The sequence below is a fragment of the Mastigoproctus giganteus genome, chromosome 7 (assembly GCF_048544385.1).
Source record: "Mastigoproctus giganteus isolate SK-2022 chromosome 7, ASM4854438v1, whole genome shotgun sequence".
Classification (NCBI taxonomy): domain Eukaryota; kingdom Metazoa; phylum Arthropoda; class Arachnida; order Uropygi; family Thelyphonidae; genus Mastigoproctus; species Mastigoproctus giganteus.
The window spans coordinates 131,049,802-131,065,992 of NC_143581.1; the positions used below are offsets into that span (position 1 = coordinate 131,049,802).

The 16,191-nt window shown below is 37.9% G+C and overlaps 1 protein-coding gene across 1 annotated transcript in view; it reads left to right on the forward strand.

Annotated features, from left to right (window-relative positions):
* Positions 1-14,973, forward strand: part of LOC150083202 (thyroid hormone receptor beta-A-like) — a 178,930-nt gene extending 163,957 nt beyond the window's left edge. Inside the window, exon 2 of the mRNA XM_090377094.1 lies at positions 12,881-14,973. Within this exon, the coding sequence (XP_090233220.1) occupies positions 12,881-14,223 (1,343 nt within the window). The 3' untranslated portion in view covers positions 14,224-14,973. The remainder of the gene's footprint in view (positions 1-12,880) is intronic.
* The last annotated feature ends 1,218 nt before the right edge of the window (positions 14,974-16,191 follow it).

Genomic DNA, 16,191 nt, shown 5'->3' on the forward strand with positions numbered 1-16,191 from the left:
TGGGTCTGTCTTAGACTTATCAGTATTCATTTTATCCGGACATTCTTTGTCTTTTATGCCCTTATCCTCAAGAACACCCAGATTAACCTGAGAAGTAGACGCATTAATTTCAGAATCGCTTTGTACAATATTTACACAAGAAGTCGTACTTTCAGCTTCGATGTCTTTGTCTCCTGACTCAAAACGTATAGTTTTATGAGAAGTGGAGGTAGGTTTAACCCGATTCTGAGCCAAAGGAAGTAAATACTGCTGTGTCAATTGAGTAACGTGATTAGCGAGGGCGTCCATAAGCGCGTTTATCAATTCTCCATAGATCACTTGGCCACTCTTATCGCCATTATCAGGATTCAGTATAGAATTTTCTGATATGGTCAGATTTTCCCTTTGAGAGATGTCTGCGGGTGTAATTCCTACACTTTCCTGATTTTCCTGGGTAACTGGACTTTCTGTCTCTTCTCCAGATGTCAATTCTTTAGTTGTCATATCTGGTTTTGTGTTAGTTCTCGCGCTGTCACGACAAAAATCACAAGACCATTTTAGACGCCTTTCTTTATTTAACTTTTTAAATGATGGACCTAGGCAGGCTGTACAAAAATTACGGCTACATGTACAGCATTTATTTAAAGATGGTCTCAGGGTTCTGGTGACAGATAACGCATTCCTGTGTCATTTTAGAGCAGCTGATATCCCTTTCAGATTGCATACTTTAATTTTAACTCGCTTCTATACCCTCTATGTTACGGTTAAATTTCACTTAAAGTAGAATTTCGCTGTTTGTGAAGTTTACAAAGATACTACTCGGGGTCTACACTTAATCCTCTTGTCTTTGTTCTTAGATACTTGCTTCAGGAGGGTTATCTCCCTCGGGTATTAACCCTACTCAGTGCCATGAGTACTTGCCAGTTTAATGCTTTGCTATTGGCCATTAGACCATACATCAGACCATTCTTATGATTTGTAGTCTTGTAAGTAACTGGATAACTACTGCATGTGGTAGTAAACCTAAAACGCAAAAATAATAATTACCTGTTCATTGCTTGCTTGTTTAAAGTCGCTCATATATTCAGGCATCCTCTTAGCTATCCATCAGTATATGACACTATGGGGAAACTTTTAAAAGTCCATACTTTAGAGAACTTTCTTAGAGGAGCACAAATCAAGAACACTATACCCTACCCGCGCTTGCGCACTCTCCCTTTGTCTCCTGGCAATCAATATTTTTAGACCCAGTCAGCCACTGATCATGATCATTGACAATAGCTTTACTACCGCGCTACCTTTGATTTGTAAAACCCGCTGACGAATAGGGCTTCCAACAACTTGCAGTTTCATCCTTACGCAAGGCTTGTAATCATCAATGAATTTCGACAGGTGTGACATTTCCAGAAACTCAATAACTGCACGTTATTTGAACCACGTGTTCAAAGATGCTTTTCCACTTAAAACAGTAACTTGTAAACGAGTAACCGCACAGAAACGCTACTGCGCAGGTACTAACTGGAAATATTAAAAAACATGGAACCCCCAGTTGGAACTTCATTCGAACCCAGGAAAAGGTCTGGATGTGAATCCCGTCCAAATGGGAGGAGCATTTCCGGGCTTTCCTCACACCGTAGCCGAGTTCGTCGGTTTCAGAGAACGGTTGTAGAATTTTTTCTTCCAGAATTAACCTTCCTGCTCGTAATTAACCTGCATTCGTGTGATTGTATTTTGAAGAGTGGTCATTAAGTACAACACAAGAATTTATCAATGTGCATTTTTTCAAGAAAATTGAGACTGTTAATAAGAAAGCAAGTATTTTAGAGTTAACATGACATAACGTTTAGAGTTAGCGAATGTTAGAGTTAAAGTAAGTATTTTAGAATTACAGCAGTAAATCCTTAAATTACAAAGATTCGCCCGATCGTATTTAGAGTGTCTTGTTCACACCTAACTGAAACAGAGAAATTCATCTTCTAGAGATGCAGACCTTCATATCCGATTGCTTAGAGCACTGAAATCGAAGCCGAGTCATGAATTAGATCACAGCTTTAAAAAAAAAAAAAAATAGATTAAGAGGACTGCAGATCTTATAATGCCGTGGCTGTATCTTTAGAGATATGTTTCCATGAAAGAGGGATTTCGATACGACCTATATCAAGTAAAATTTGAACATCGATTTCCAGTTGGTTGTAGTTCTGTACGGTATGATTTGGAACATCTGTTTAGAGCAGGCCATATTACATGTAATGGATATTAGTGAGATAAGGGTGTTTCCGTTATTCCTACCACCTAAGTTATAAAATATCAGCGACGTCTGTTCTTTTAGCGATTCATTTAACTACAATGCGAAAGCTATTGGACAAAATGTCAAGTATCCATGGTATTATATTAAAGTTTATGTGAAGGATTGATCTAGAGATGGTGAAGAAGTTTCTTCTCTTTGTCTAGGTATGCATGTGTAACCGCAAAAGCAATTACGGCTAGGAGGCACGAGTATGTTGTGATGATGTAATTGTATTCTGCAGTCTGTTTCCTGGACGAAAAACCGAAGGAAAAACCATACGACTCACGTCTTTTTTTTTATGTAAACCGCAAACACGAGAGGTATTAGAACTTATAGTACTTAGTACCGTGCTTGGGTTGGAGCTTGAGAAGATGAAAGAAGATATTTGTTAACATTGGACTGAGACCAACTAACTACAGAATGAAAACAGCTCATAAAAATCCTTGCGCCATTGACATGATTCGAACTTAGACCTTTGTTTTCCGACTAGTGTGGAGGAACTGTTATTAAAACCGCTGTGGTATTTTTCAGGGCGCTTCCTATTTTTCTAACAGTGTATCCAATATTTTTAAAGCTTGCTGCTGCAGAGGATCAGATAAAGCCGGACAACAGAACTAGTTTTAGATATTTCTGTATGTAGCATAACATGGCACATGTTATGCTACGTTGGCTGAGAAGTGGCAACTGAAGTTTAACCTTGACAAATGCAAAGTACTGCATATGGGTAGAAGTAACAACAGAGAAACGTACCTACTGTGTGTACTACACTTAGGGTGGTAGAAAATGAAAAAGATCTGGGAGCAAATTGCAGTCAGATATGAAGTTTTCTGAGCAATGCAGACAGGCTGCCAGAGCAGGTCGTAGAGTATTGTCAAAAATGATATACAGGAATTTTGCTAATAGGGATAAGGAGGTGATTGTCCCTCTGTATAAGACAATGACCAGGCCAAGCCTTGAGTACTGCGTACAGGTCTGAAGGCCTCATTTTAGGAAAGATGTAGAGTTGCTTGAGCGTGTACAGAGAAGGGCAACAAGATTGGTGAGGGGAACGAAGGGGTGATCTTACCAAGAAAGGCTTAAGTTCGGCAAATTGCAGCGGCTGGAGACTAGGCAACTGCGAGGTGATCTGATAAGGCCTTGAATGGGTTGAGCACGCTGAATTCTGATGGGATTCACCCGCTTGCTCAGATTACGAATCTAAGGGAGCCTAAAGACAGCTGTAGAATAGATGTGCGGAAATTTGCCTTTACCCAGCGGGTGGTTGACTGCTGGAACTAACTGCTATTTGTCGTTATGGAAGTTGATAGCTTTAATAAATTCAAGGAGGAACTGGACGAACTTTTAGAGGGAAATGGATGTGTGAAATTGGTTATTTATTTTTATTTTATGTTTTTTTTTGGCTGATGCTACATAAGCTCATACGCTTGCTTTCTTGCATCACATGCCTCCATTACTATTACATGGCTCCACTTCAGTGCTGATTGTTGACCGAAATCTTAATTTCGATTTATTCAAATTTGAGTTGCATTTTCGCTTTAAACTTACACCAGGTTAAACTTAACAAATTAAAAATAAATCTAATTTAACACATCTGAAAGAAATTTCCTTCAATCATATAATGGTAGTAGTATAGTAAATATTCTAAAGCAGAGAAGAAAGAAAAATTCCATATTTGCTGTCGTCCAAAGGGACACCAAATAAGGATTTTTTGATTTAAAATTTTATGCATTGGTCTATTACATATCAAGTGAATAGAAGTCGATCTTAACTGGAATCGGAAACCAAACTGAAATAAAGAATGAAATACATTTGAAGTTAATAAATCAGTTAAAAATACAACAGGCAGAAAATCTGTGCAGTGTTTAAATTTTGAAGAAATTAAATTTCTATTTATAATGAAGTATTCAGAGAGAGAGAGAGAGAGAGAGAGAGAGAGAGCAGCACAACGTTTAAATAGAAATTCAAAGTATTTCACACTTAGCCATAGATTCGACAAAATGACACCAAAATACTTAAATGATGAAGCGAATGTTAAAAATAAGCCAGCCATACAAAGACTCAATTTTTAAATGTAGCCTATAAATACTTACATCTGTGTATTCGATTTAAGCCTCAAGGTAGTACGAAGTAAAGTAGATCACCTAAATTATAAATGTTAATAAAAATATGTTTGAAAAGTGGGCGTGTTTTAGGTCAAATGAGCGAACATTTCTATACGATATTCTGTTGAGGGAGGAATTAATAAATCTGCAGAACTGAAAGAATTACAACAGCATAACGTGCACTATTGCCACTAATCCATTCCCTCTTTCCATCGTACCATGTGCATTCATCTAGTAGATAATTACCAGCAATCATGCAGTGCTGCATTTTAATATTTTAACATCAATTAAAAAATATTAAATTCAACGGCGAAATTTTTAAAATTCTTCCACTGTTCAAAATAAGGTTTGAAGGGAGGAACTGACTGGATAAGCTCAATTAATCTCGAAAAACCAAAGAAAAACCGAACGATTTTAAATTTCCGTACATGAAGCCTAAGAATATGGAAACTAATCGACTGAATGAAAAGGTGTCAACATAGCTGTAATTAATGAACATTCGATTTTTTCTCTGCACATTCGTCAGCGTATATGAATTGAAAAAAAAAAAAGTACAATGAAACCTTATTAATTTGTGTATTTACGCAGAACCGGAGATTCTTGCTAAACGAGAATTTGGCAAGGCCTAATTATTCATAATGGTTTGACAGTCACTTTGTAGTAGAAATAAAATCATTTCAAATGGAAACATTAAGGCATTTCTTTTTCTTTTGTTAGATAATACACTTGCATATCCTTCCATAGAAATTCTATCAAGCGACGATGTCAATATCAAGTGACTTTTCTCATCTCCCAGTACCACAGTCTTCATGCAATTTATAAACCAGGGAGCCATACTCAGCTATAATATCGAAAGAAACAACTGAGAAATTAATTCTCTGCTATTGTACTGCTGTGAATAGAATTATATCTTTCATTTCGTTACTACACTGGAGTGCAAAATTTAAGGACTAATCAGGTTTTCACCTGTAGCTTCTCATAGGAGTGGCCTGGATATGGGAAAAGCATACCAAAGGAACCTCGTGAGGTACAGAAATGATGAAGGGCATAACAACGGAAACAAAACGGTACAGAGAGACTTTATTCAAAAATGGAAACATAGCACTGGTTGCCATGATACAGATGCATCACTGCCAAAGATGGAACAAAGGGAAGAGGTGGTCCTCAGTAGGAGATATGGCCACCCTTATGTCGATGCTGGCTTTGTACCTTCTGTCCATAATTAGAACAATGTTGTTGATAAGTTCTTGAGGTAGCATCGTCCATTCCTCTATCAGCATCATCGTCCGCTGGTGAAAATTTTCTTGTGGACGTGCCGCTAGGGACTGCACAGAGCGTCCCATATGTGTTCGATGGGATTTAGATCGGTGGAACGTGCAGGCCAATCCATACGAACAATGTCCTCACTTTCCAAAAGCATATCAATAGCTACAATGCGATGGGGTGTGGCGTTATCATCCATAAACACGGAATCGGGCCCAATTGCACCTTGGAACAGACCTACATGAGGAAGGATTACCTCAGTACAGTAGCGTGCACGGTTACAGTACCGCCTTCCAGTATCTGGAGTTGTGGATGTCCATCCAAGATAACGCCTCCCCATACGAGAACACCTCGACCGCCATATCGATCCCTTTCAGTGATATTTGCTGGGTGATACCGTGTGCCTAGAGAGGAACAGGAGTCCTGTGTGTTATCAGACACTCAGCCTAAAACATTGATGGATCCAATATCTCTCTATTACAGAAGATTTAGAAGTCCGGTTGGCCTGCCTCCCTAAAATCCACTCATGCACACCTTCTCGATGGTAAGCCCTGTTACGTCACTTAGGTGGCAACGAACGTGTAGAGTGGTTCTCTTCAAGACGCCTGGTCAGCGTGAAGAGGAAAAGACCAAACCCTCCAGCATATGACAGCACGACAAAACAAACGGCCCTCAGTCCCCAGCAGCTTTCACTCTCCCTCTTACGGCAGCGAGAGGATCAGAGTGGAAGCAGAGGGTGCTAAGAATCTCTGGGTACGACCAGGCTGCCATGCACGGAAACTGAACTTAGCCTGTTATAACTTAAGATCACTCATCGGTGAAGACAGGATATTAGAGCTGGAAAAGGAATTATAAAATGTGAATTGGAATATCATCGGTTTGGCAGAAACAAGAAGAAATGAATCACTTATAATTTTATCAAGTGGAAATCTGCTGTACACCAATGGAAACAGTGAAAGGAGTGAAGGTGGAGTTGGGTTTCTGGTCCATAAAGATTTTAAAAACAACATTTTGGAATTCAAAAATACATCACTAAGGGTGTCAAGACTAATACTCAAGATTTCTAAGAGGTACAAGCTAAAGATTATAATGATTTATGCACCAAGCAGCCATGATGATGAAGAGGTTGAAGAAATGTACACCGAAATTGAGAGTCTTCTAGATGAGCAGAAAACCCACTACACTATTATTATGGGGGACTTCAAAGCTAAGGTTGGAAAAAGACAAAACAGCGCAGAAAGGGGAACTATAGGAAATTTTGGAATTAGTGAAAGAGATGAAAGACTTGTGGAATTTGCAGAATCTCATGGACTGTCAGTAATGAACACTTTTTCAAGAAAAGGGTGAACAGAAAGTGTACATGGAAGAGTCCAAATGGATAACTGTTAATGAAATCGACTTCATCCTCACTAACAGAAGATATATTGTGAATGATGTTACCGTCCTGAATAAGGTAAATGTTGGAAGTGATCACAGAATGGTAATATGTACACTTGATATAGATGTAGGAAAGGAAAGGAAAAAACTGACTCGAGTAAATAATACAAAGGTCTTTGAGATAACAGAAGAGGAGAAAAAGCGGTATGTACTGGAACTTACGAACAAGTTTGAGCTTTTGCAGACCTTTCAGGACCAAGATATCGACGAGGAATATTACAACTTTCTGAAAGTGATAAAGCCCAAGAAACCTATAGGGGAAAAGAAATCCAAAGAAGAAAAAATTAACCAAAAAACACTTGTCATGATGAACCGAAGACGACAAACGAATATATACAAACGTCATATACTTATCTGGGACAAGTTATTAGCTGTAATAATGAAAAACACTGACAGGGAGAAAATTGAGTATACTGAGTTATGCAAAGCCATTAGAAAGAGACTCAGAGAGGACATAAGAAGATTTAACACAAGAAAAGTAGAACAAGCATTAAGGGAAAACAAAGGATTTAAATCAGCAGCCATGAGCAGTAATACAGAAAGACAAATGATACTGAAACTGAAGAATAGCGATGGTGTACTTATAAACAGCAGAGAAGGCATAATTCAAATAGCAGAAGACTACTATAGAGAATTATACAAGGAGCGAGGGAATGATACCAGCAGTGGGGAAGATGGATCGCAAATTAGTAACATATACGACATACCCAATATCCTTCCTGATGAGGTAGAACATGCGTTGAAGAAAATAAAGAATCAGAAAGCCCCGTGGGAAGATGAAATTACTGTAGAGTTGTTAAAATTGGGAGGAAGAGACATAACACAAAAACTGGCAAGACTCTTCACAAAGTGCATTAGAAAAGGTGTGACGCCTAAGCAGTGGAATAATGCAATCATAGTTTTGCTGCATAAAAAAGGAGATAAATCAGAAATTGGAAATTAGCTTGTTATCCCACTTCTACAAGTTGTTCCCAAGGGTCATTACTAACAGATTATAAAGAATACTTGATGAGAATCAACCGAAAGAGCAAGCTGGCTTTAGGACAGGATTCTCAACTATGGATCACCTTCACGAAATATCACAGCTAATGGAGAAAGCAAATGAATATAAAACACCATTATGCCTGGCATTTGTGATTATGAAAAGGCATTTGACTCCATACAGCATAAGGCAATGTTTCGGGCACTGGAAAGACAAGGCATTGATACCCCATATATTATGATTTTGAAGAAAATATATGAGAGTGCTACCTCCTTTATTAGACTAGACAAAGACAGTAGGAAATTTAAAATCGAGAAAGGAGTTCGACAAGGAGAGACAATATCTCCGAAGCTATTTACTGCTGACCTTGAGGAAGCTTTCAGAAGATTAGACTGGTCGCAGAAAGGAGTCAATATGAACGGAGAGTACCTAAACCATTTACGATTCGCAGATGACATTGTAGTCATAAGCCACGATTCCAAAGAATTAGAGGAAATCTTAATCAGTTATGCACGGTTAGTAAGGATTTTGGACTAAAGATGAATATGGCTAAAACAAACGTAATGATGAACAAGTGTGCTACAGAAAGGGAAATAATGATTGAAGGAGCAGTAATTGAAAAGGTGGAGTCATATACTTATCTGGGACAAGTTATTAGCTGTAATAATGATAAATGGCTAAAAGTCAAGAGAATAATAAATTTTGGATGGATAGCATTCAGAAAATATAGTCACATACTGAAGAGCAATATCCCACTTTGTCTGAAACGTAAAATAATGAACCAATGTATACACCCCACCATAACTTATGGAAGTGAAACTTGGGCACTCACCAAAAGAATGGAAGAGAAGCTGAGAACTACACAGCGAAGAATGGAACGAATTATATTTGGAATCAGACTGTTAGATAAGAAGAGAAACACATGGATTAGGCAGCAAACTCAAGTAAAGGACATTCTTATCAAAACTAAAGAACTAAAATGGTCTTGGGCAGAACACATAGCTCGAAGACATGATGACAGATGGACTAAAAAAATAACAGAATGGTACCCAAGAGGAGCTAGAAGAAATCCTGGAAGACAAAGGAGGAGATGGATAGATGAAATTCATGAGTTTGTGGGTAGTAAATGGATGGCCAGTGCTCAAAACAGAAGGAACTGGAAAGTTGCTGGAGAGGCCTTTATCCTGCAGTGGATTGAAAATGGCTGATGATGATGATGGTGACCGTGTGCCAACCTCTCGCCAGATTAGCTGACGTCCATAATCGCTGCTGAGACTGAAACTACTCTCATCAGTAAAGAGTACCTTAAGTAAATATTTTTGTGGTTGTAACCTTTAGAAATAGTATTGGTCCTTAAGTTTTGCACACCAGTGTATAACTGATCTGGTAGAATTTTTTTTTTTTTTTTTGAGATTCTGATAGTGATTTAAGAGGATAAAACACACTGGCCTATAATAAAAATTATAATATAAAATGTGGGCTGATTACAACTGGACTGCAATTGGAATGAAGTAAATCAGATTACAATAATAAGTGCATGGAAATAGATATTAGACGATGTTCTTACTGAATTAAACGGAATCAAAGATGAAGAGACAAATATATCGTACAACTGGCGAAAATGGGTATTAATTTGATGGATGTAAGAATATGGCGATAAAAAGATGGAGATGAGGCTGGATATCCCACGGTAACGGCAGAAGAAATAGCAAAAGCATTTGAAAAAATAACTGCAAAATGAAGAAAAGAAAGATGAAGTAAATTATACGAAGGCAGGAGCTGCCTTGCCTCTCTTATTAAATTTGATAAGAAATTCAAACAATATTTTTACGCTGAGAGAGAGAGAGAGAGAGAGAGAGAGAGAAATCAAGAACAATGTTTTGAAACAGCAATACATCAGGATCATTACTCAACAGAAGTTGTGATTTCTTCAAAAGCACAACATGATTTGGAAAGAACCGTCTACAACTGATTAAATTGAGGTAAAAGTTCACCAATGGCATGTTTTCATGCCATCAATAAGCTTTTATATTCAAAACAAAATTGAATACTAAGAATTAAAAAATCAAATGGAACACGAAGAATGCACTATTTTAAACAATAAATTTTAATAAACTTCAGATGGAATGAAAACAATTATTTATAGATTGATCATTACTTACGAATATCACTAGGACATCATCTATACTTATTTACAACTTATATATTCACAAATTCAGGCTAGGAGTGCATTCAATTTTACAGCAAGACTATAAGGCATATTTTCTAGCACAAATCTTTTCTTCCGAAATAAACTAAGGCTTGAAAAAATGTACATATAATTAGGTACCATACTTCCGACTATCCCTTCATCCTGTTATTCCGAATTATTGAGGTTTTACTGCGCACCATTTTTTTAAAATCATTTTCTTCACGTTGTTTAGTGGATTCGCTAGAGAAAAATCTGCACAGATAAGCGTACTTCACGCTACAAGTTTCAAATTTTTGGAAATTGGTACTCGAAATGTATTTTCTAGTCTTTCTACTCCTTATTCTTCTGTACAGACATGCAGCTGGAAATTTTTCCTAACGTTAGCGCGATTTCTGATTGTACATTTTCCGCCCGTGTAGCAGAAAAGGATATTAATGGTTCTAATGTCCCGATGGTAACAGTGATCTTGAAGATTCCTGCAGCGCACGATGACAAACGATCTCCGCAGGTGACTCAGAAGGTCAAGTCCTATACAAAACCAGAAGAATAGTATCCAATTTCTTGTACAGAGACCAGTTTGTTGAGCCTTATCGAAAGTAGCTCATATTTTAATAACATAATCGTTTCGACATCTAAAAAAAAATAAAATAAGCGCAGCTGTTTCGATAACTCGCACGACGACATCAAAACTAACAAATGGTGATTATAATTTTCGATATTTTTTACTTCTCGGTAATAATTATGCCAATTATTCAATAAAATTTCGCAAAGTGTTGCATTACAGAATTGTTAAAAATCATTACAAAATTGTTAAAAATGAAGATTTATGTTCCTGATGAATGTATTCCAGCGGGTTTATTATGATATTTGGGTATTTCTATTCATATCGCTTTATTTTTCTCCTTTCATTTTAAGACAGCCGAATAAAATAAAGGAAAGATGAATGTTCCTTCTAAAAATCTTTTATTGTAATAAAAGATAATACCATCGAGATTACTTTCACAATGGCGTTTAATAAGGTCAGTACCCTAAATGACTGCTGTGGTGTAGAAGGTTTCTTTAGATGACCAGAGTTGGACATCTGATTGGACAGTTGATCGCGATCTACTGGTCAATCTCGAAGCAATTTTCAGCAAGTCAATCTCTTTGTATACTCGTATATATAGTGAATATTATATATACTTCTATATATAAAACTGTAAAACTATTATAAAGGAAAGTAAAAATAAGAAAATAGAGATGACTGTGTAAGTGGCTGCGTACGCAATATCCAATAACACGACGTAATATACAATATAAGAAGTAATACAGAGGCAATATGGAAAAAAAGAGTGAAGAAACAAATAAGTAACGAAGACAAAACGAAGACAAAATATTATTCTCCTCCAACGATCGAAAACATAGTAGTTTGGTGTGATCCAGAAGAGTAGGTGGCTAAGCTAGTGAAATCTTCAGCTTGTCCATCTCTCTCTCTCTCTACTTAAAAACACATCTCTTGGGTTAACAAATTGTTAACAGAGCTAGCAAAGTGGGACAGTGCTTCATCTTGCAATAAAAATACTTTAAAATTATCCCTTCTTTGCTGCGTATTCGGAATAGCGCAAGAAGTGCGCAATATCGTTCAGTAGTTAGTGAACACGAGATTCGAATCTATTCAGGCGACGCACTTAAACGAAAAGAGGTCAATATTGAAACCACACCAAATTGTCCCCTTCAGTAAGCGGACAGGCACGTCCAGAACGTGATGTGGATTTTTCTTTTGTGTATGTGTGAGAGTTATGCTTGTCGACTGGGCCATTCAGATGCCCGATTACTGTTGGGTCCGTAACAAAATGTGGTATAAATCATCACGATGCTGTGAACTGTAATTTGTACGGATAATGTTTGGACGTGACATAGCATATAACGCAGTTGCGTTATGCTAGAAAAAGGGATTAACTTCCTAGTAGTAGACGATCACTACCATGTCATTAGAGCTGAATTCTTTCAACATCTATGGCGTTCCAAAATCTGAACAACATTTTCATTAATTTTCTTATGCAGCGCTCCTTTGTTAGAAGAAACTTGTGTTCAGCGTAGGCTAACGTTAATTCTTGTCACCCGGTAGAGGTATAGAGTGACCAGAATTATTACTTCATTTATTTTTCCTATTCAGTAATTTCAAACATAGATTTCACAAATTCTTTTAATCGTTGATTTATTCTGAAATCTTTATTTCTTGAACGAGTCAATGATCCACGGCTTTCTAGGTTCGAGTTTGGTTACTAATCATTGGTATTTGACCCAATTTGCACGTTTTCATATTTTTATGGGCCACTGTCCTTTGAGGTTGTGTGCAGACTGAATTCCAATAATAATTTGTTTTAATTTTGGTGGGGTTAATGAGCTAATGAAGATTAATACAAATACTGGTGAAAGTTCATTTCAGCTTGCTGACATTTCAAAATAATTTAAGCGTCTAGCGACAATAAGTTTTAAGAGTAACTTAGGAGGATGTTTAACAATCATTTTCTACTTAATAATGTCAACTTTATTGTATTTCTAACTTTAGAAATAAACTTACTTATTATTTTACTTATTGATTTAGAGAAAGATACTACGTGGATATAATTACTTATATATTTCTTCTTTCTTTTTAGCAATGAGTCTGCCTCCCAATGGTAGCAGTAGCAGTGGAATATCTTCGGAAGAGTTTGCAAGCACATCATCCAAGCCCGTGAAAGTGTGTGGTGTGTGTGGGGACAGAGCCAAGAGTTATCACTTTGGAGGAATATCCTGTGACAGTTGTAAAGCATTTTTCCGACGATCGGTGCAAAACGAAGCCTTCAAAAATTTTCATTGTCCTTATGAGGGCCGTTGCGAAATTACGATCAGCTCTCGTAAATGTTGCCAGTACTGTCGTTTCCAGAAATGTTTATCCATCGGCATGGAGAAGGGATGGGTGATGACCGAAGAGGAGAGGATGCAGTTGCTAAAAAGTCGCATGGAGAAACGTCAGAGGCAAGAAACAGTTGAGCTAGAAAAAAAACATCGAAGACCAAGCTTGGCAGAATATGAACCTGATGTGAACGAGATCGGTAAATATTTAACGGAAGAGGACATTCGCACGATCGAGACGCTGGTGAATTTATATGAAGCGAGTTACCGAGCAGTGCCTTTCAGCGAAAAGCTGCACCCTCGATCTGCAGACCGCTTGAGGACCGAAATATTGGACATGTTCTTTACTGTGATTAAACAGTTTGCGCACTTCGCACAGCGCCTTGAAACCTTCGCGCAGATTCCTCAGCGGGACCAAGAAGTGCTTCTTCAAACTGGAGTCCTGGAACTGTGTTTCATTAGGGGATCGTATACGTATGACGAGAAACTCTCCCGCTGGCCTGACACGGGAAAACCAATGTACAGAGATGCACCCGTCCTCCACTCGGATGACATAACGAAACTGGTGTCGCACGAATTATTCGAGAAACACATGAAGTTCATCCGCGGAGTCAAAGAGCTGGATCCCGATGAGGCCACGACTATGTTGTTGCTAATCATTGTTCTTCTGTCCCCAGATAGACCCGGATTAGCCAACGCAGATGTGGTTGCGAAAGAACAAGAAAGGTTCTACATTCTCATGAAGAAATATATGACGTGGCGATACGGAGTGGACAACACAGCGGCCTTGTATCCGAAATTGCTGCTGAAGTTGCCCGACCTCCGAGAGTTAACCGATGCACACACTGATTACCATTTACGATTAGCCAAGGAAGAACTAGAAGAAATTCAACAGAGGCTGTCGTCACTTAAAATTGACACTGTTTCGCAGATGGCAGAAGCGGCAGCAAGTATGAGCGCGCCTCTAGAAGAGAGCAGCAGTTACGGCCGTCGAGTATGGAGCATACGAAGGGACGTTTTGCGGTGGTCATCTTCGCCCATCTCGCTTGAGGAAGAATCAAGTTCTAGCGAAGGATCGGAGAGATTTTTACCCTATAAAACATAGCGGGTAATTTAATGTTGATTTTTAGCGGTTTTGATATGAAAAATTGTAAGAGAGGGTTGTCTTGGAGCACCGATTATTATTATTTAACAGCGATTAAAACAAAATGTTTATACTCCTTCCATGGTCAACTCAAACACGTGCACTATTGTATCCTCGAGTTGGCCACTCGGATAGGTCAAGGGCGAACACGCGTGAATTACTCGATACGATAATTTCATAAAATCAAACTTCTTCCATGAATCAAGCAACTTTAATTTTTCTGCTTCTAAAAAATGAAGAAAAAAAGCAGATATTGATTTGCAGTAGAAATACAGGGAAGCCTGTGATTAACGTCATTTCACTCTTTCGAATGTAGATCGTTCTTGTGGATGCTAGGACTGACCAAATGCGATTCACATCTGGAAACCACCCCACAACCCCAATATTAATGAATAAACTTTACCATCTCCAGTCGAGGCAAACACTAAATGACCGCGTAACTGATCGTTTCATTTGAAAGAAAATAAAAATATTTCGCTTTAAGCTTCATCGCCAGAAATTTCTAAACCACAACACGTCTGCTCTTCTCATATTTACTTTATTGTTAAAGTTTCTTAATTTTCTTTTTGGGGAAAAGAAAAGAAATCCGGGATGACATACAGCTAGGGAAAAAGGAATTAACGGTGGTTCGTAAGAAAGATTTAGGGATATAATACAAGCAAATGTGAAGTTTTCCTTGAAAAAAGGAAATAAACATGCGTCCAGGTAGGATCAGGGTGTATTAACAATGATAGGATAGAACCTTTGCCACCAGGGAAAAGATTTTATTATTGCTCTTTAAGAAACGATATAACGATCGCATTTTGAATACTTTATTCTGTTCAGAAGCCTCATCTAAAAAAGGACAAAAAAAAAAAAACATAACTGTCATATTAGGAACACCCGAGAACCAAATTCATCTGTCCATATGTATTATATCCATAAACTTGTGTGTTCTCTTATTCATTTATCTGTTTTGTTAGCAAATCAATTAGAGAACATAAACACACACACATGATATATTCGCATTGACAGGATTCAAACCCGGATCTTTTGTACGCGGTGTGAGGAGGACAGTGATTATAACCACTATGCTATCCGCCTGGACTAAAAAAGGACAGAGAACTTCTCGAGAAGGTTCAAAGAAAGGCAACTAGATTGTTTGGATGTGATAAGGATTTCTGCAATGTCAGATTTAGGTAAGCCCTAGAGCACATATTTTAGAGGCTCTAAGAATAGGTTTCTGAGGCCTTAAATTTTCAGAGTCTTTGGGGTCCCCTGGAAAAACCGTACCATTACAACTCGCGAAATCGGGTCTTGGTTGTTCCTATGAGGAACGTCTTATAAGATCTCGACTGCAAACCCGGAGACTAGACACCTCTGTTGTGACATGAGGTGTTTGAGGCTCTTAAAAGAATAAGCAGAATAAATAAGGTAGATTTGTTCACTTTGGAAAGTGAAACAAGAAATAAGGGGACGCAAATATAATATTCGGTGAAGTAATAGATTAGATGATATGCAGTTCACCTTCAGGCAGCGTGATAATCTATGGAATAAATTTGTTCCCAGCGTAGATTGTAGACACAATTTGGCCACAGCAGCCCTTGTGTCGTTAATCGTTAAACCCAATAGCAACAACAGCGTAGATGAAGGAGAGTCTGACAAGTTTCAAGGCAGCACACTAATAATAAAGCCATGAAAAAATAAATGATTTAAAATATTTCACTTCGTCTCTTAAATGTTTAGAGTTTTAGAAGGCCGCAACTCACCCCTGTTTTTGTTATATACATAGGCGTCTTTTTCACATATCTTTCCTGTTATGGATTTTTGGCCCCATCAGTCCACAATATCAGTTTGCGATGGGTTCTCCAGGAAAGTTTGATTCCAGTTTATAACAATGAGTCTATGGGAAAATAGGATTCGGTTAATAGAAACGACGTTAAACAAGGC